The 18,742-nt window shown below is 52.1% G+C and overlaps 7 protein-coding genes across 7 annotated transcripts; all 7 read left to right on the forward strand.

Annotated features, from left to right (window-relative positions):
* Positions 1 to 417: 417 nt before the first annotated feature.
* Positions 418 to 1,313, forward strand: J4E82_002932 (uncharacterized protein; the record flags this gene model as incomplete). Its single annotated transcript, XM_051729227.1, has 3 exons — positions 418 to 487; positions 545 to 612; positions 660 to 1,313. 3 exons carry the CDS (start codon positions 418 to 420, stop codon positions 1,311 to 1,313), a joined length of 792 nt encoding a protein of 263 aa, XP_051590942.1.
* A 576-nt stretch (positions 1,314 to 1,889) lies between these two features.
* J4E82_002933 (uncharacterized protein) lies at positions 1,890 to 3,737 on the forward strand (the record flags this gene model as incomplete). Its single annotated transcript, XM_051729228.1, has 3 exons — positions 1,890 to 2,051; positions 2,104 to 2,854; positions 2,908 to 3,737. 3 exons carry the CDS (start codon positions 1,890 to 1,892, stop codon positions 3,735 to 3,737), a joined length of 1,743 nt encoding a protein of 580 aa, XP_051590943.1.
* Positions 3,738 to 5,156: 1,419 nt separating this feature from the next.
* On the forward strand, positions 5,157 to 6,386 carry J4E82_002934 (uncharacterized protein; the record flags this gene model as incomplete). Its single annotated transcript, XM_051729229.1, has 2 exons — positions 5,157 to 5,835; positions 6,115 to 6,386. The coding sequence occupies 2 exons, from the start codon at positions 5,157 to 5,159 to the stop codon at positions 6,384 to 6,386; spliced, it is 951 nt and encodes a 316-aa protein (XP_051590944.1).
* A 3,248-nt stretch (positions 6,387 to 9,634) lies between these two features.
* J4E82_002935 (uncharacterized protein) lies at positions 9,635 to 10,566 on the forward strand (the record flags this gene model as incomplete). Its single annotated transcript, XM_051729230.1, has 2 exons — positions 9,635 to 10,166; positions 10,217 to 10,566. 2 exons carry the CDS (start codon positions 9,635 to 9,637, stop codon positions 10,564 to 10,566), a joined length of 882 nt encoding a protein of 293 aa, XP_051590945.1.
* A 718-nt stretch (positions 10,567 to 11,284) lies between these two features.
* J4E82_002936 (uncharacterized protein) lies at positions 11,285 to 14,380 on the forward strand (the record flags this gene model as incomplete). Its single annotated transcript, XM_051729231.1, has 1 exon — positions 11,285 to 14,380. One exon carries the CDS (start codon positions 11,285 to 11,287, stop codon positions 14,378 to 14,380), a length of 3,096 nt encoding a protein of 1,031 aa, XP_051590946.1.
* A 223-nt stretch (positions 14,381 to 14,603) lies between these two features.
* Positions 14,604 to 14,865, forward strand: J4E82_002937 (uncharacterized protein; the record flags this gene model as incomplete). The annotated part of the gene is made up of 2 exons (XM_051729232.1): positions 14,604 to 14,611; positions 14,655 to 14,865. The coding sequence occupies 2 exons, from the start codon at positions 14,604 to 14,606 to the stop codon at positions 14,863 to 14,865; spliced, it is 219 nt and encodes a 72-aa protein (XP_051590947.1).
* A 588-nt stretch (positions 14,866 to 15,453) lies between these two features.
* On the forward strand, positions 15,454 to 17,095 carry J4E82_002938 (uncharacterized protein; the record flags this gene model as incomplete). The annotated part of the gene is made up of 3 exons (XM_051729233.1): positions 15,454 to 15,481; positions 15,539 to 16,882; positions 16,944 to 17,095. 3 exons carry the CDS (start codon positions 15,454 to 15,456, stop codon positions 17,093 to 17,095), a joined length of 1,524 nt encoding a protein of 507 aa, XP_051590948.1.
* Between the last annotated feature and the right edge of the window lie 1,647 nt (positions 17,096 to 18,742).

The raw sequence follows: 18,742 nt of genomic DNA on the forward strand, positions 1-18,742 counted from the left end.
GATTAAATTCGATTGATACTCGGAAAGTGAGTTGGGAGATATTTTAGTGGTGTAGGCTATCTTAAAATGGAAAATAGCGCAGTAAGTTTGGAGAAGAAGCGAGGCTGTGCTACGGTGTTGCTTCGATGACTTCGACGACCCCACCTCGGTGCCGGTCTTGCTCCACACGTTCGCTCAAAGCGTCCCGCCGGCAATATCATCCCGCGACTTCATGCATATCGCACCTATATCACTGCCGTGATAGGCGAGCCCATTCGCGGAGCTCTGGCAAGAGGGGAACTTTGGTTGCGAATCCCACGAGATACCTTCATGTGCCGTGAGAAGCTTCGTGTTGGACTGCGAGTCTTAAGAAGGAATGAATAGCCGTACCCTCCAGGTTGTGACCATTCACCATTATTTGTTCAAGACCGCGAAATCATGGGAAGCGAAATCGAGCAGTTGAAGGCGATAGTGGAGAAGCTACAGGCGGAAGTGACGCGTTTGAGTGGTACGTGATTAGTCAGCCATCGATTAGCCTCCGTGTGGCTAGCTAACGGAACGTTAGATCAGGAGGACATCCGCAAGCTCCAGTATACGTACGGTTACTATCTCGACAAGTGTCTATACAAAGAGGTAATTAGAATCACATCGTTTCTCTGAACAAAAGCTAAGTGTATCAGGTCGCCAATCTATACGCCGACCATCCTGACACATGCGTTGAGTTTCTTGGGGGCCGATACAATGGCAAAGAGGGCGTACAAAGACTGTACATCGGTCGATTCGCCAATTCCTTCGTAGCTGGGCGTAATGGCCCTGTTTATGGCTTCCTCCTTGATCATCCACAGATGCAAGGCATAGTCGATGTCAATTCCGAGGGCACACGTGCAAAAGGCCGCTTCCGCAGTATGATGTCGGCTGGTACCCACGATAGCATCAAGGACACACATCCTCGCGGCCTGGTACAATGGTGGGAGGGTGGAGTGTATGAGAACGAGTACATCAAAGAGAATGGCGTATGGAAGATCTTCAGGCTGAAGTACTTCCCGTTTTGGCACGCGACATTCGAAAAAGGTTGGGCACACACCAAGCCCAACTACGTGCCGTTCCTCTCGAAGACGTATCCAGAAGATCCAAATGGGCCAGATGTGTTGTGCGATCACCCGATGCTCTGGCCAGACACGCGCGTCGTGCCCTTCCACTACAAGCACCCTGTCACTGGTGAGCAAGTGGCCGACGACGATCTTAGAGCTCCACACTTTGGGAAAGACCCTTCAACGAGCACTCCTCCACTCGTGCTGAGCAAACCAAAATCGGAGATGAATGGCACGACTTAGGTGTAGTACTGCACACACCACTAACGGATATGTTCTATGGCAAGCAAATAGTAGCTCGATATCATCACAGCCTTTGCTAGCCGCGTGTTACATCTTTTTGCAGCTCTAATGAATAAGAGGTACCATAAAGAGTCGTGTTGCACCCCTCTTTTCACTCGTCTCTTTCTCATCGATTGGTAAAGTGGTGACTTCCCACCACGCTTACGCGTCTCCAACGTTGTTGTGTGTAGTATCCATTTAGGCATTTCAGTCTCGTGTGCTAACCATATTTTGCCACCAGTGCATGACATTACACGTGCCCGAACACGTACGATCAACATATGTTAAACCTAAGCTCTCTTCTTCGGACCAAACGTGCCGCTGTCGGTCCTGTGCGGTCTGATCAGTCCGGGCTTAAGAACCCCTGTAGCCACCACCATCTACCCCGCAAGCTCACTTCCCCACATGCTTACTCGTGACTTCCGAGCACGGCAGTACATCTCGTACCAAACACTTGCATACCCTGCTCCAGAGGTCTACTCATAACAATGGGGTCGAGCTGCGATGCCAAACTTCGCCATCAGTTGAGAGCATACCATGGCGCACATATTCTCCCTCGCTACACCCGCATCCCCAGCGTATCATAAAGGGAGCCGATCCGGTGATCAGGTCAAGTTCCCAGAAAGTGGCTTTTTCCAAGGCTTCAATAAGCCATCACGACTTGAAGCCGACATCTTCGAGCTCGAGACGACTGGTACAGTAGGTGTAGTATTTTGCTCGATATATAGAGCCTGAAGCTCAGTGCTTCCAGATTCCTAGAGACATAAACGGCACCTTCTTTCGCATACAACCTGACCATCGCTTTCCACCTCTGTTTGAAGAAGACATACACTTCAATGGTGATGGCTCAGTATCTGCATTCCGGTTCGAGAATGGTCACGTCGACTTCAGACAGCGATTTGTACATACCGATCGCTTCAAAGCGGAAACAAAAGCGCGCAAGTCACTACTGGGACGGTACAGAAATCCTTACACAGATAACGAGATGGTGAAAGGCATCATCAGAACAGCGTCGAATACTAACATCATCTTCTGGCGTGGAGTGTTGCTAGCGACGAAGGAAGACGGGCCACCTTTTGCCATGGACCCGGTCACGCTTGAGACAATTGGTCGGTATGATTTCGATGGCCAAGTACAATCTCCGACGTTCACTGCGCATCCCAAGTTCGACCCGGATACTGGGGAGATGGTTTGCTATGGCTATGAAGCCGGAGGTAATGGGTACGATGCTAGTTGCGACATCGTGGTGTACACGATTGATAAAGACGGGAAAAAGACTGAAGAATGCTGGTACAAGGCACCATTTTGCGGAATGATACATGATTGCGCCATCACGAAGAATTACCTGATCCTACCGCTCACTCCAATCAAAGTCAACGCGGAGAGGCTCAAGAAAGGTGGCAATCACTTTGCTTGGGATCCCGATGAAGATCAGTGGTATGGCATTGTGCCTCGCCGCAATGGGAAGCCAGAGGATATCGTCTGGCTACGTGCTGACAATGGTATGAGACCTACACACAGTGATATCGCATGGGATATATGCTAATGCTACCAGGCTTTCATGGCCACGTTGCCGGCTCCTACGAAGACTCTTCGGGAAATATCGTCGTTGACCTTACTATAGCCTCTGACAATGTCTTCTACTTCTTCCCACCAGACAGCCAAGCAGATACGCCCATGACGCTACTTCAGCGTAATAAGCTCGTCTCCGATACTTACCGCTGGGTCTTTGATCCCAAGACTCCTACCAACACGCGGGTGCAGCCACACAAACTCTTCGGTACCAACGGCGAGTTTTCGCGCATCGACGATCGAGTGTTGACGAAGAAGTACAACCACTTCTGGCAATGCAACATAGACCCAAGTAAACCGTACGACTTCCAGAAGTGTGGCCCGCCAGCTGGTGGGCTTTTCAATGTGTTGGGTCATTATGAGTGGGAGAGCGGAAAGAAAGACACTTTCTGGGCAGGCCCGACATGCACGTTCCAAGAACCCGTATTCGTACCCAAAGCCTCATCTTCTCCAGCGGATCTCGTTGAAGGCGAGGGATATATCATGGCGCTGCTCAACCATCTTGATATTTTGCGCAACGATATCCTTATTTTTGATGCACAGAACCTCTCACAGGGTCCGCTAGCGGTTATACATCTGCCGGTGAAGTTGCGCTTGGGCTTACATGGTAATTTCGTCGAGCAGAAAGACATTGACGAATGGGCTGAGAAGAGGAAGGAAGGTGGCGAGGTTGGACCGGCGGTACCGGCGAAGGAGATGTTGCCGTGGCAGAAGAAAATGGCAGAGGAGGAAGGCCTGGGAAGCGCAGTGTCAGTACCTAGGAAGGGGGTTGGGAACGGATTGAATGGTACGATTGGAATCAACGGTCACTGAGTTCGCATCGAGGACGAGCCATCGAGTAAATACCGTCGATGTAGTTTGATCTGTCAATCTGCTAAGCTCCTTATCAACTACGTCCTGGATGTTTTGGTTACCGAAGCGCAATTGATCGTACCTGTCATGACACTACCCCAGTGAGCAGTAAGTCCGATCCGCTTGCTAGGTGTGGGCTTTTTCGGTTTGTGAAATTCGATTTACGATCGAGTAAGCACTTTCATGCAGTTTCGCTCCGCTCAGCAAGAAATTCTTATGATGAAGAGAGGGCTGGCTCTAAGCTTTCACAGCAGTACTGCAACTAATGGAGGCGCCTCTAGAGTGAAATAATGCACAGACGTGATACTCTCATCATCGCTCTCCTATATGTGGGTCCATTTGAGTGACCTGGAGCGCCATGAATGCACCCACCTCCTTGCGTGGACCAGTTCAACCCTAGAACCACAGTCTTGTGAGCTCCACTTCCACTTCTCAACCCGAGGCTCGTCACAACTTCCAATCGGAAAATCCACTTGACCCTGATTTAGGATCAAGTACCAGCCACTATTACGCTACAACTCGGTACCATAAACTGGCACTTTGGTTCCCCAGAGAGGAAGAGCTACTCAAGAATTCCGCATTTCATACCAAACCCAAACATACTGGTACTCTCGGTCGAGTAACATGGCAAGTAGAAAAAGCCTTATTAATATTAAGTCAAAGCCTGCCGGTCAACCATCACCAACAGGCACTCTTAATACTATCCTGCTATCATCCTCCAGTATGAATCGTAAGGCATGGCGAAAAGCTCGCAAGTCCGCTACGAAGACAGTAGGAGACATCGTAGTTTCTGATGCCGAAGATCAGACAGCTCACACCGAAGGACTATCCACCGAGCCACGATTAGCCGAAGACACAATCGAATACGAGTGCTGCATCTGCAGAGACGATTTCCCATTCTCAGGTGGTGTTGCTCATTGCGAAGAGCACTTCACATGCAACAGCTGCGTTGTCGATGCGTACAACGCTGCAATCGCCGACATAGACGCTTTTCCAGCCCAGTGCTGTAGTCCTTTCCCTCGCCCCATTGTCGAGCATCTTTTGAGTCCTAAGGTACGCGTGGCATATTCACTTAGAGCAGAAGAACACTACACGCCGCGCGCTATTCGCGTTTACTGTGTTAATGAGCAATGTCGCTCGTATATTCCGAAAAGCTGTGTGGAAGATGATCATCCTCTATTCACGGTGGCACGCTGCAGCTGTGGAACCAATACCTGCGTCGGTTGTAAAAATGAGTGGGAAGATGAGGAGCACCGGTGCACCGATTACGTGGACGATACGGTGAGACCAGAATGGCTACCGGAGTACTCAGCTAGCTGCCGCGCAAAAGCGTGTCCGAATTGCCGTATGTGGATGGAGCACAAGGAAGCTTGCAACCACATGACCTGTCACTACTGTCATCATGAGTTCTGCTTCGTTTGTCTTCAGCCTTGGACTAGCGAGGGCTTCCATCAGGACGCCGGTTGCCCTTCGTACGGAGACCCAGAGGAAGGGTACGACAACGAGGGTTACGAGCTGGGTGGTCGAGGCCTACACCGAGACACTGGTTATAACCGCATGGGGCTCAACCGATTTGGTCAGCGACAACTGAGCCACGCTGTTGTGGAAGAAAGTGCAGCCAGTGAACACGATCAGTATTCGGACAATGAGGACCTGGATTACGATGAGTACGAGATAGACTATGCCGATGAAGAACAATGGGTAGACGACGCACAATTTGGAAATAACGAGCGAGCAGACGGAATTGCGCCTCAGGACGAGATTGAGTGGGGAGAACCAGCACAGGGTGGTAGGCCATGGGACGAAGAACTGGATGCAGAACAAGACGTGCAAATCCTCAACTTCGACAACTCCTGGCGAGTGGAGCTTGTTCCTTTCACGGATGAAGCAAACCCAGTCGAAGCTACAATTGTGACTTCGTGGGATCTGGCACCAGCATCTCAGGGACACTCACAGGCATCACCACCACCCGACTCTGTCCGTGAACAAATTCGTCTCGCCCGACGCGTCCCGATTCTTGCTCCGAATCCGCATCCCGAGGACAGCGTCTTCAGCGGAGGTACTCCAAGTTTTCAGCAGCTGGAATGTAGGCATTCGTGGCACCGGCACTTGCGATTATCACAGACAGAATATGGATATGCGCACTGTCTGGGTTGTAACTATATCGCGGGCAGCTGGACGAATTACTGCTCCGTTTGCGGCGTGGTCGCCTGCGATTGGTGCACGTACGAGTTTCGGGGGCGTTTTGTGAGTACGTGGGAGCGTGAGACGGGGTTGCTTGATATATTGATTTGGGCTGAGAAGGGTGTGGTACCGTTCAAGACTTGGCGTCGTCAAGTATCGGAACAACTGGAGGATGAGCTTTGGGCCGATTGTGATGAGGACATATTGGGTCTGGCTACAATGTTGGGGGTTTACGAGACTCAACTATTCGAGCTGCAGCCGTACCTGTACTGGGACTTTGGAATCCGGCTTATGTTCGAAGAGCTGGAGCTGCAGATGCGGAAGGACTACTGCGCTGTTACTGAGGAGGATGTGGGAATACCAGGGCTTACGCTGACATTTGACCTTGCAACGAACCCTTTTGCACCCTTACACTGGGACAGCTAGATCTAGATTTGAGCTTCATGTAGAAATGATCAGGAATACGACTTCGACCTCGATTCGGCTCCCTTGATAGCATTTGAGGACAATGTATAATACTCGAGGCAAGCAGGCGCACGCAGGCTGGTTGCCATGATGTGAACAGCACTGTGACTTATTCTGGTAGCTAACCAAGAAGATGGAGGAGTATACAGCTGAATAGTCGAATGCTGAGTTATTTGCTATCAGTAAGTCGCGCTGTACACTACCTTCGTCTTGTAGGGGTTGACGATGTCATAGCGTGATGTTTTCGCGTGTCAGGATACCCGTCTTCCCGACTTCGTTCCATCCGTCGTCAACGATAGACGTCAATATTACAGCCCCGATTCCTTGGCCATACGACCTGGCTTGTTTCTCTCGCTTTCCGTTAACCTCTTTCTGTTTCCTTCTCATTTGTTCATGTATGCTCACAGTCTTTATGTCCAGCTTTGTGCCCATCTGCTCAATCCGTCCTTCAATGCGACGAACGATGCCTCTGCCTCCTATAGGTAAGATTTCATACGCGTCTTGTTTTGTTTGACTCCAGGTGCTGTCTAAAAAACTCCAATCGTTTTCTTTTATATTACAATGTACCTGCGAATATATGTTTCCGCTACTCTCTTCTTCAACGCACTGCATATAGCAAATTACATGATTTCTGGGGAAATTTTACTTCCCATCGCCCCTTCCTAGGGTAAGCGGACGGCCACAGATTAGCGCCTGTGTGATGGCTGCTTCCCAGGTCAGATGGGAGAACCCGCATTTGTGGGGAGTCTGAAGGTTGCACGCGACCACCAACTTTAAATCGACGCCCTGAATGCGGCTGTTTTGGCGCTCGAGAAGGACGTTCGTGTCGTGGGACGCTTCATGTTTGTGTGGTACGTGTGTGCATGTGGGGCGACGTTGCCGTTCGCCACTGTGAGGTATACCTTTCCACGCGTGAAATTGTGCAAATCCATCTTCTGGGGGACAATTGTACAGTTTGCTAGGGGCAATGTAAGATCCTAGAGATGCAGCGCACGTGGTGGAGATGACTGAAACACATTGGAAGTTGAGAAGGAACTGGAGGGCTGAGTGGCGACTTTGGAAACTATGATTACACGAGGCTGGTAGAGTCTGCAGCATGTGATGAATATACAGGGGCCTTTCTTTGGTTGGCTTATGTGAAAGTGGACTAAACTTACCACTATCACCACAGGGTTCGCTGTTTCAGACCTACACTCATCAAACTTATTTGCCTTCAACGAATAACTCAGTAAGCAAGACCTAATGGATTGAACAAGACAGTATGATGATAGCCTACTTGGCTACAACTTATAAGAAAACGTGCAGACTTGAAGCGAGAAATGCCTTCTTATCCACGCAGTGTGTTTTTAATGTTGCTACCATGCGACGCATGATATCGGGTTGAGACGCTCTGTATCGAGCATGCAGGATTATCTACGATACCACTGGAGAGGTATTGAGTGGATCTATGCATGAGTCCTGATCGATGATGCACCTTCTTCTCGATGCGAGGGCAGAGTCCTTGGTTGCCTCCGCGGATTCGAATTAAGTTTGTAGCAAACTGCTTACATGGACATGGAGAAGAAGCATCAACGTCAAGAACTGTTCAAGAAATGTGTAAAGCAGCTTGTAGAAGCCTCTGTCAGACTTGGTGGAGGTCGAATCATTCAGAGAAAATGCGTAAGAGTCGATCTTGTAAAGGGCTGTGTATTGCATGATGGAACCAGTCACGAAAAGGGTAAAGCGTAGTTGGCGATTAGCTCGAGAATGTGGGGGCAGCGTGTCACATGCCACACCTTTGTCTCTGTTTGAGCCATGTGAATACGTGTTGGAGGTGTCGGCTGAGCCTAGGTGGTCTAGAGGGGTGTCATCCGTACGATGCTCTCGCAGTGAGGCTGGCGGGCGAGAGTGGCGGTGGTGAGAAGAGGCATGCGCGGATAGGCATAGGAAGCTGTTCGCAGAGAGTCATTACTGCATGCAGAGAGAGTCGCAGACCAAAGTGCAGGAGGGAGTAGAGAGGCCAGAAGTTGACGGGCTGGTGCATAGTCAGTCATGATAACGCTGGTGGTTGCTGGATGGGCGGGCTGGGAGTGGGGAAGCTGGCATGGCGCTTCGCGAAGCGGTGATTGGCGTGGACCCATGTCTGGCCACGCCAAGTTTCCGTTCGGCTCTAACCTGGCTTCCCTGTTCCCTTCTCCATCATAAGATAGCGCCGCCGCCCATGTGACCATCTCTCGTCCACGGTGCACTCATCGCCTCGTGATTCAAGTCGGTCGTTCAACTGTGCTGATAATCCTGCCTGAAGCAATTCCCAAGTCTGCGATTTTCAAGGTAAGAAGCTTTCTGTTCTTTTTCTCGTTCCCGAAAGTGTGCATCCGCCCGTTCTACCACCGCTTGTCGAGGGTCGTCACGCCTTCGCCCGTCACCTGATATCGCGGACCCATTGGAACTTCGCAGTCGAGCCTTGTACCATCGGTGAGTTAGCATCATGGTCGTTTTCGCGGAATGGTCGGAACGCTGCGCATAGGCCTGCGCATTCCCTCAGCGCCTCTCCACGCCATCAAGCCCGTCGAGACAATCGCATCGGGCGTCGTGGTTGCCTCGAGCCCGCACCTCGCTGGCTGTGGTGGTGTTGCTCGGCATCCCGCACTTGGTGGACGCGCGCATCCACCACGAAACGACGCACGACGCCATTGTGCACTCCGGACGACCCACCCGCTCGCACGATACGACGGCCCTCCTTTGAGTAGTGACAGCTCCGTCTTACAATAACGGGCAGCTCGACGCGCCCCAATCGCCTGCCTGCTATGCCTCTTGTCGCACCACTTTGACCTACTCAGCTGCTCGCGCCCGTGCTAATGTTTGTCGAACCTAGGCCTCTGTATGCGCTCCCCAAGCGCATGATTGCTAGATCAAGTCCTCATCCGGATTGCGCGTGAACTGGTGGGCAAAGCGCCACTTGTTGCTCCCCCTCCCCGCCTCGGTGTTTGCGCCTACGACTCACGCTTCGAGCGCGTCCCATCTGCCTCTTTCACCAACCTCCAATACGTCACCCGCCCGATTCGCTCACCCGCGGCTACATCCAGGTCGGCTACTACAGCGCGCTCGCTTACCATTGGCCCTGTCCATCTCAGACTTCACCCTCTGAGTAACCGCGCGCAGAAGCTTTGCATCGGCCCTAGCGTACCTACAGGCGATACTCTACACTTTCAGATACCCCACCAGATACCATGGCCGATACTGCCGGCTATCCCACAGACGGCAAGCTGGATGCCCACAACGTGCACACCAACAACAAGCGGAAGCGCGACACGCGCGATCAGGGCCTGAACCGACCCGCTCCCCACACCGCCAACAACGACCTGACCGACCAAGCGACTGCCTCATTCCTTGCTGCGCACAACGCTGCCGACGACGACATGCAGCAGCAGTTTGACGTGCACCACAACGGTGGGACCAACACGGCAAGTGTTGGCGATACTGCTGCGGCCGCGCTTGCCTACCACCAGATGACGGTACCCCAAGCAACCGAGCTCCAGTTCCAAACGCAAAACTCGGGGGATGGCTCTTTCAGTATGGGAGACCACAACCAACAACAAACGGGCATGCAGGACTTTAGCCTCGAGGCCTTGAAGGCTGCCACACAGACGGGCCGTCCCGGCCAAACAGCACCCAGCGACTCGCCACCGCAAAGCGCCACCCACAAGCCTCAAGTCGGCACAGAAGAGTGGCACAAGGTACGGAGGGATAACCACAAAGAAGGTAGGCATCTATACACATATTTGAAGCAGCAATCACTTACAGACACGCAGTCGAACGCCGCCGCCGCGAGACTATCAACGAAGGCATCAACGAACTCGCCAAGATCGTTCCAGGTTGCGAAAAGAACAAGGGATCTATTCTGCAACGAGCAGTGCAGTTCATTACTCAACTCAAGGAGAACGAGCAACAAAATATCGAGAAATGGACGCTCGAGAAGCTACTCACCGAGCAAGCCATCACCGAGCTCAGCGCGAGTTGCGACAAGTTCAAAGCCGAATGCCAACGGGCATGGGACGAGTGCCAGATCTACAAGCGCGCATGCGAAAACAACGGCATCCTGCCTGACGAGATCAAAGAGCGTCAGGAGAACGGCGAACAGACGGGAGCGAATCCCATGTAGAACACGGAAGAAACGTCATCTGATTAGTGGTTAGATTGGGTCCGACCCGACCTGTCTAGCCCTGCTCTCCATCGACCATGTCCTGTCGACACGATGTTGATGATACCTTGTTAGCTATGTTCGGGGACTATACATCTGTACTTCATTTCTTGGCCTGTCGGTCTACTGTTCATCCCGCGCACTTTCAGTGTGGCTGATTATCTTATTTATTTGGCGTACAGTGGGGGGTATCACTCGCTCTTTTGGTACGGGCTTTTTGGTGTTGTCTGCATATGGTGGTGCAACTGGGATAAGATAGGCCTCCTTCGTACAAACAACGGAGGCTTCTCTTACGTATTCAGCGACACGTTTTACAGCAAGGAGGAGTTCTTCAATGACACAGCATTCTCGGTGACTTTTTCCAAATCATGGTATGATATGTGCTGGTCACTTGTACTGTCGACTTGGTAGTTGCACGACGACGTTTCTTCTGATGTGTTTCCACATGAATCGCGCTATCGGAACCCTGCTTATCCGTTAGCGGACGGCGCATCCCACCTGCCTCGCATGCACATAGCGATTCATTCTCTCGAACCGCGAAGACACGTTTCTTACCACACCCACGAATTTTCCGAAGCAGCAGTCATGATTAGCACGTGAACGGGCTCCCGGACATGGTGGGCGTAACACGTTTCCACCCGACCCCAACCCCACATTCAGATAATACGCGCGACCGACTATGGCCAACAACGAGGTGCCCGAGGAGCCGCTTGTGCCTCCTGTATTGGACGCAGCTGAGCTGATTGGCAATTCGAGCGCTGATTTTCCGGTCATCGAGGCCGAGCCAGAGGAAGAGCTCAACCTGCCACTCGATACCGCCGAACAGCAGCGTATATTGCTTCAACAAGACGAAGACCAACCCCAAGCCGGGCCTCCCCTTACGCTGCCAGCACGCCCCGGCCTGCAACGCGGCAACTCAGTCCCTACGCCTGCGCCGAACCTCCCTCCTCCCGCACCGCCTGTACCGCCGCCAGACACCCCACAGAATGACTCGCTTTCGCTGGCGCAATTGCAGAACCTCGTGAGGGGCTTACCAAAGGTCGAGCCTGCGCCATACGCCTTTACCTACGACGATGCCTCGTTCTTCGAAGAGGAGTTGGAGGAGTGGTTCTCATACGCAGTCGAGGAGCAGGCTATGCTGCTGAAAACCCAGGCATCCTACTCGTTGGAATGGAGCGCATTCCATGGGTTGAACGACGTGTCCAATGGCGAAGATGGCTTGGACTGGGCCAAGGCGACGACAACACAACATAATGACTTTGTGAAACATTTGTTAGGAGGATTGAAGGACGCAGATCCTGTCATGAGGCTAAAGAAGCTCGAGGCATTGGTCTACGTCCTCCTTGGGTGCTGGCATGAGACTGCAGGACTACCAGAACCAGCGGCGGACGAGGCAAAAGAGTCGGGCGCAACGTCAGCACGCAGCGCCGCATATGTCAAATCGGGAAAGCAAGCCTCGCTCATCAAGCGCAACGTACACCTGCTCGCCGATAATAACGGCGTGCAGGCCATCGTCGATGCACTCAGCTCTTCGCTTCTGAGAGCATGTGGGGTGGAAGTCACACCCGAAGCTCAGCGCGATTCCAAGGAGGCTGAACGACGCGAGATCTGGTGTGCGATGACCGCCGTCTACGTCTTACTAGAAGTTGCGCGCGACGAGGAAAAGACGAAGAACAGCCTCAAACTCAGAAGCGCCATTCTTGACCTTGAGAAGCCAGGCCTTCTTATGCTTTTCGTTGATCTCATCGCAAAGTTACGGTGGGACGAGTCAATTAACCTGCCTCTTAGTAAGATTTCACTGCTGCTCTGGAAGACGATGCTGGTGACTTTCGGTGGTCTCGCGGAAGTTAACAAGGTCAAAAAGACTTTCAACGACAACAAGCTCGAGTCGGAGGATTCCAAGGGTCAGCCACTCATCACTGCCTCGCCACTTGATTACCACCTCTTCAGACAGGAGATAAGCTCCAAGTACCCTGCGTACAATCCTCCTCTTCCCATATTTCCTCTTGAGCCAGAAAACAACTCCATCTTGCCACCACTAAAGAACCACCCAAACAAGGTAGCTGGCAATCATGTCTTCGGCTCAGGACTTGGAGACACAAACGGCAACAGCACGTCCATTCTGCACCAGCCGGTACATATTGCGACCCCGGCGCCCTCGCCTCCTCCCTCGCCTGCAGGCCCTGGCGGCAAGGGCGGGAAGAAGCAGAACTACCAGACAAACCAAATGTTCCCATTCCTATATCCGCCACTCGACGAATCTAGTAACAAGCTGGGTGGAAAGGGCTCAACCGACCTGCAGGACCTTCTTGTGGGACGCAAATGGGAAGGCTCGGACATACCTGCATCCATCTTGGAGGCCGCAGAGCTCTTCGCTAAACGCATGAAGGCCACGCGTGCAATGAAGCAGCTATGGGAGGAGCGTGTCGCATTTATGAAATACGAGCGCGGTTGGACCGGTCCTGACGACAATCCTGATATCGAGGAATTGTCGCTTGAGCCCAAAGATGAAGCGCCACCAAAGAAATTTGAACCTGGTAGTTGTGAGGAGCGACTGCATTTGGTCGAGGAGTTGTATCGGATCGCACTTCCCAACTTACAGTCACTAATCATCGTGTTGATCAAAGCTATCCTTGCACATGTCACGGCGCTCGTCACGCAATCCAGCGGCGCGAATGGACTACAGAGCGGTTTCCAATTCCAGGACAACCAGAACGGTACGACAGCCGGTCGGCCCGACATGAGTGGCATGAACGGTCATGGTAACCCGTTAGCCACCAATGAGGAGCTTGACGCAATGCGCACACAAGAGGTTCTCGACAAAGCAGTCACAGGCACCTTAATATTGATCCTGAAATGGTTCAAAGTCTCTCACATCCTGAAATTCGAGTACATCACGCAGCTATTGGTCGATTCCAGCTATGTCCCGTTGATCCTGAAGCTACTACAACTGCAAGAGGTTGAAAAAATCGTAAACTTCAAGAGTGAGCAGGAAGAGCTCAACTTCTTCAACTTTTGCCGAACACATTCCAGGAATGTATCTGAAGAAGACCATATTGAGAGCCATCAAGGAGAAGCGTATAACGGCGAATCTGACGAGGATGACGCCGTCCCACCTCCAATCCGCCTATCCAGAGAAGATATAAATGAATCAGGACTCGAGCCAGCCCTTCCGCTTGCTCAACTACAACCTCCAGAGGTTGACGAGCTTGGCTTCCCTACCAACGAATTGCCGAAGGAACCCATCACTAACTTCTCATGGCGCGCGTTCTTTACATCCATCAACTACCTTCGCATTATGCAAAAGATCTGCAAGAACAAGGCACATCGTAATCTCATGCTAGTGTCTTACAAGTCTTCACAGTTCCTTCGCAAGAGTTTGAAGGTACCACAACCGGAGCTGCGTCTGTATACGCTCAAGCTTTTCAAGAACCAAGTTCCTTACTGTGGCCGCAAGTGGCGACAATCCAACATGCGTGTCATCACTGCGGTGTATCTACACTGCAGACCTGAACTCCGAGACGACTGGCTAGCCGGGAGCGACGTGGATGCTGAGGTCGATGAGAGCGTCCCGCTTGAGCAAGCTCTGCGATCACTCACTCACTGGCACAACCTCAAGCGCTATCCAGAGAGCCTAGGCGCCAAACCCGGTGTCCTAGAGGAGGAACAAGACTTCTTCCGCAACGAGCTTGAGAAGATGGACTGGGGTGATGAGGCTGCGAATGAAGGCGAGCTTGAGCATGGCTGGGGGGATCTTCAGGTTGAGGGTTGGTGAACATCTTGCACCCCTCGCCCCTGAACATGCCAATGCCTTGCACATTCCTTAATCTGATATCCAGCCTGGATATCGCGTTAACATCTTGAGTAGATGATTCGCAACGCGCGCAATTTCTCGAGCGCCCCAAATACGAGGTACATCGGCGCAGACAAGCAGTACGAGGTGGAAGATTGACCAGACCGTCTCTTGCGCGGTCCATCTCGGAGCCGGCTGCCAAAACATGGCCAGGTACGATCAAATCAAAGCGGGTTTCCCGGTGGGATATTCATAGCGAGCTGGAGGAACTCGTCAAGGCGTCGACGCGCGAGGATAGCGATGAGGATGATGACGAAAATGCAAAGGACGGATACTCTGATTCGACCGGAACTGATGGGCAAAACTTTCAAGTCAATGATGGCTGGCAGAGAAAAGGGACCAGGGAACTGCAACGCGAGAGGAGAGAGAAAAGCGAGGGTACTGCTTCTAGTCCTGAGACTGTATGATATTTAGCCATTGTATGGGGATACTGCGACACGCGACTCTGCATCTTTTAGTTGCAGGCTATTGTTCTAGCCAAGGATACCCGTTGAGTTTGATAGCATTCAGAGATTACTCGTAACAGATGTCGTGTTGTTCGAATGAATGTAGAAAACTTGGGTGTGATGTAAAGATGGGGTTGGTGGACATTCAGTTGCCGCGGCGTTTGAAGCTATCATCGTCATCATCCAACCTTACACGTTTAGAGCGAACAACAGTTCACCGCATCTGAGCTAGCACGGCGTGTGGCTGGGTAGTCCGAGAATGGGACTCCGCCAATTAGCCATCTGTGTATCCGGCTTACCTACTGACGCTCCGCAAAAGAAGAAATGCGGCCCGCCTTGCCTGACTCGGGTTGGCACTACCCCGAGCTCTCGATCCCCACAGGTTGGGGTTGGCTAAAAGACGTCGGCGTCTGCTCTTTTGCCGGAGTTAATCTTGCTCACACTCTTCGCAATCCTCGTCGCCATCTTTGTAGAGCTTTATTTTGCATTCCCAGCTTTTGATTTCGTGTTTTCTTCCCGCATTGTACAAGTAATTGAACGCACGGCATCATGGCGAAGGTTTTCGATTATGCCGAGGGTTAGCCTCCAGTGCCCGCGATCCAACTCCAACTACCATAGCTAACTCGGAACCCAGTCGCACAGCACAACACAGCAGAGAGCTGCTGGGTGATTCTCTACGGCAATGTTTACGATGTCACGCGCTTCATTCCTGAGCACCCCGGCGGCTCAAAAGTCATCCTCCAACTTGCCGGCACCGACGCAACCGAAGAATACGATCCCATCCACCCACCCGGCATTCTCGAAGAGAATCTCGAAGCCTCGGATAAGCTCGGCACCATAAACCCAGACACGCTCCCGAAAGAGGAGAAGACACCAGAGGAGACTGGCGAGGCGCAAGACGAAGGACCCGTAGATCTGGACAGCTTACTGAACCTCGATGAAATAGAAGAGGTGGCAACGAAGCAAATACCTTACAAAGCATGGGCGTACTACTTCTCCGCAAGCGACGACCTCCAGAGCAAGTCCTTCAACAACAGCGTATATCGCAGCATACTCCTACGACCCCGCGTCTTTGTCGACTGCACCCGCTGCGACACATCCACGTCCTTCATCGGCAACTCGGTCAAACTCCCCATCTATGTCTCCCCAGCAGCCATGGCGCGTCTCGCGCACCCAGACGGCGAATGGGGCATCGCACAAGCCTGCAGCCAATTCGGCGCCATGCAGATAATTAGTCAAAACGCGTCCATGACGCCTGAACAAATCGTCACAGACGCCACCCCAGGCCAGGTCTTTGGCTGGCAACTCTATGTGCAGAACGAGCGCGCCAAGAGCGAAGCCATCCTCGACCGTGTGAACAAACTCGACGCGGTCAAATTCATCTGCCTCACCCTCGATGCGCCAGTCCCCGGTAAGCGCGAACACGACGAACGCAGCAAAAACGTCGGCTCAAACCTCCCCGTGCGCGCCTCGGTCCAAGAATCACAATCGCTCTCCAAGACCAGCACGAGTGCGAAGACACCCACACAAGCCAGCGAGAACGAGAAGCCAAAGCCCAAATCAATGGGCATGGGCCAGTCCCTCTTCTGGGGCACAGCTGCAGATCTAACTTGGCGTTCTACACTGCCCTGGCTCGCAAAACACACCACCAAACCTATCGTTCTGAAAGGAATCCAAACACACGAAGACGCTTATCTAGCCTCGCTCCACGCTCCAGCCGTCAAAGCCATCATCTTATCGAACCATGGTGGTAGGGCACTGGATACAGCTCCACCTGCTGTACACACGTTACTTGAGATACGCAAATACTGTCCCGAGGTGTTTGATCGTATTGAAGTTTGGGTCGATGGAGGAATCAAGCGGGGGACGGATGTTGTCAAGGCCTTGTGTTTGGGTGCAAGGGGTGTGGGTGTAGGTAGGGCGGCGTTGTTTGGACTGGGGGCCGGAGGGAAGGAAGGAGTTGCGCGGGTGCTTGAGAGTGAGTCTTTCTCCTTTTTTTTAAGATTCAGAGTGTGACATGCATGCTAACAGACAAACAGTTCTCAAAGCGGAGACTGAGACGTGTATGCGTCTACTTGGTGTGGAAAAGGTCGAGCAGTTGGGTATGCATTGCATCAACACACGTGCGGTTGAGCGCGACATCTGGGATGGACCGGGTCTGGAAAGGGCTGTCGTCAAGGCGAAGTTGTAAGAACGCATTTGGGGATAGCCTGGGAAAGGGAAAGAGAAAGCGAGACCGAGACCGAGAGAAGAGGATCCAAAACACAGGTACTCACGTTGGAGCCGATGAGACCTATTTTCTTATGGTATCACGGCTGTATCAATGGATTTCTTTTCACTTCATTCCATATCATAGCGAGCCTCGGGCCGCGTGTTCCAAGTCGGTGATGACGAGTCTTTCCGTTCAGCTCTAGACCGTTGCGAGATCACGGCCAGCCTTGGGCCGCGTGTCCGTTGTGGCCTGACTCTTAGACGCCAATGTCTCTGATGTAAGGCATGCCAATTGATGAATTGGCTGTAGAGCCAGGCCGCACAATTCCCAACTCGGTTCCAGGCCCGATGTGAGACCATGGTAAGTTCTGGGCCGCGTGTCCACCATGGTCTCGGTAGGCGGATGCCAAGGTCGCTGATGTAGGGCATACTAATTGGACGGACTTGTTGTAAGGCCAGGCGGAACTGTATATTAGCCAACCTTTGGTGCTAGGCTGTTTCATTCACCAACGGTTTTTTCGTCAGCCTTTTTTTTTTCCTTTTCTCATTGTTGGGCTGTTGAAGCTGAGAGTGAGGACTTGCAATACTTAAGCTTTTGCAAATCAGGCCATTTCGTGAAGATGGCACTAGACTAGCAACATGTTCTGTGTCAACCTCACGAGCCGTCTCCTAGTCAAACGTCCGGCTTCGGTCCGCAGCCACAGTAACATGATCTGTGGACTAGGCGGTTCGTTTCGACAACGCCACCCAAGTAGGGCAGCGCTAAGAAGCAGCATCTAATCTCGAACGACGCGGTGCTCTGTATCGGAGAATTCCTTGGACATGCAAGTTCCTTGCTAGGCAGATATGTTGGCATTACAACTCTGCACTTTGTGAATGGTCCAGGTAGTTGGTAACACAGCTGTAGAAGATACCTTGGTCTCAAGTAAAGGTAAGATTGGAGTCGGGATACTGGCATCTTCCATCAAAGAGACCCGTTTTTCTTGTCTTGAAAGATAGTTTGAGACATGTACACACTACGGCTCATTTGCCCATGGGCGCATAGCCATAGGATAAAAATCATCGTGATTACCTTGGTGGTGCTTACTTTTGCTTGCTAGCAAACGGGGACTTCCTAGTGTAGGCTTTTCCCAACCTCACACGTCTAGAGGCATCCAGCGTTGTGCCTGGAAAGTGGGGTTACGTGGTTACATGGAGCTGAATATTGTCACCCCCTGTACCTTGCTGATGTATCAATCGGCTCCACCAACCAAAATTCAGCCTTACCCACCACGTCGGTTCGTTCTACCGCTCCTGCAGCCTGCCACGTGTGTGCCTTCTGCATCAGGCATCTCCCATTCAGTCCATCATCAAGACTTGCCCCTCACCAATGCTTCAACAACGTGCTCGCACAGCCTTCCCAACTCCGTGCCTGATGTAGCCTCTCCTTTCGACTTGTCACCGCGCCCTGTAACTGCAAAGGCTATCGGGGCGTTTAATGACGTTGCTGGTCCGCAGTGACACCTGGCGATGCGCGCAATCTTGAGAGGAACGCGCTAGAAGCATGGCCACTGTCTGATTGATCCAGAGTGCTGGGATACTGCAGTCTGACGTCCTCTCCCACGTCGCAAATCCAATCAGGATATGC

The sequence above is a fragment of the Alternaria postmessia genome (genome assembly GCF_024291825.1).
Source record: "Alternaria postmessia strain BMP 2775 chromosome Unknown scaffold_12, whole genome shotgun sequence".
In the NCBI taxonomy this organism is placed as follows: domain Eukaryota; kingdom Fungi; phylum Ascomycota; class Dothideomycetes; order Pleosporales; family Pleosporaceae; genus Alternaria; species Alternaria postmessia.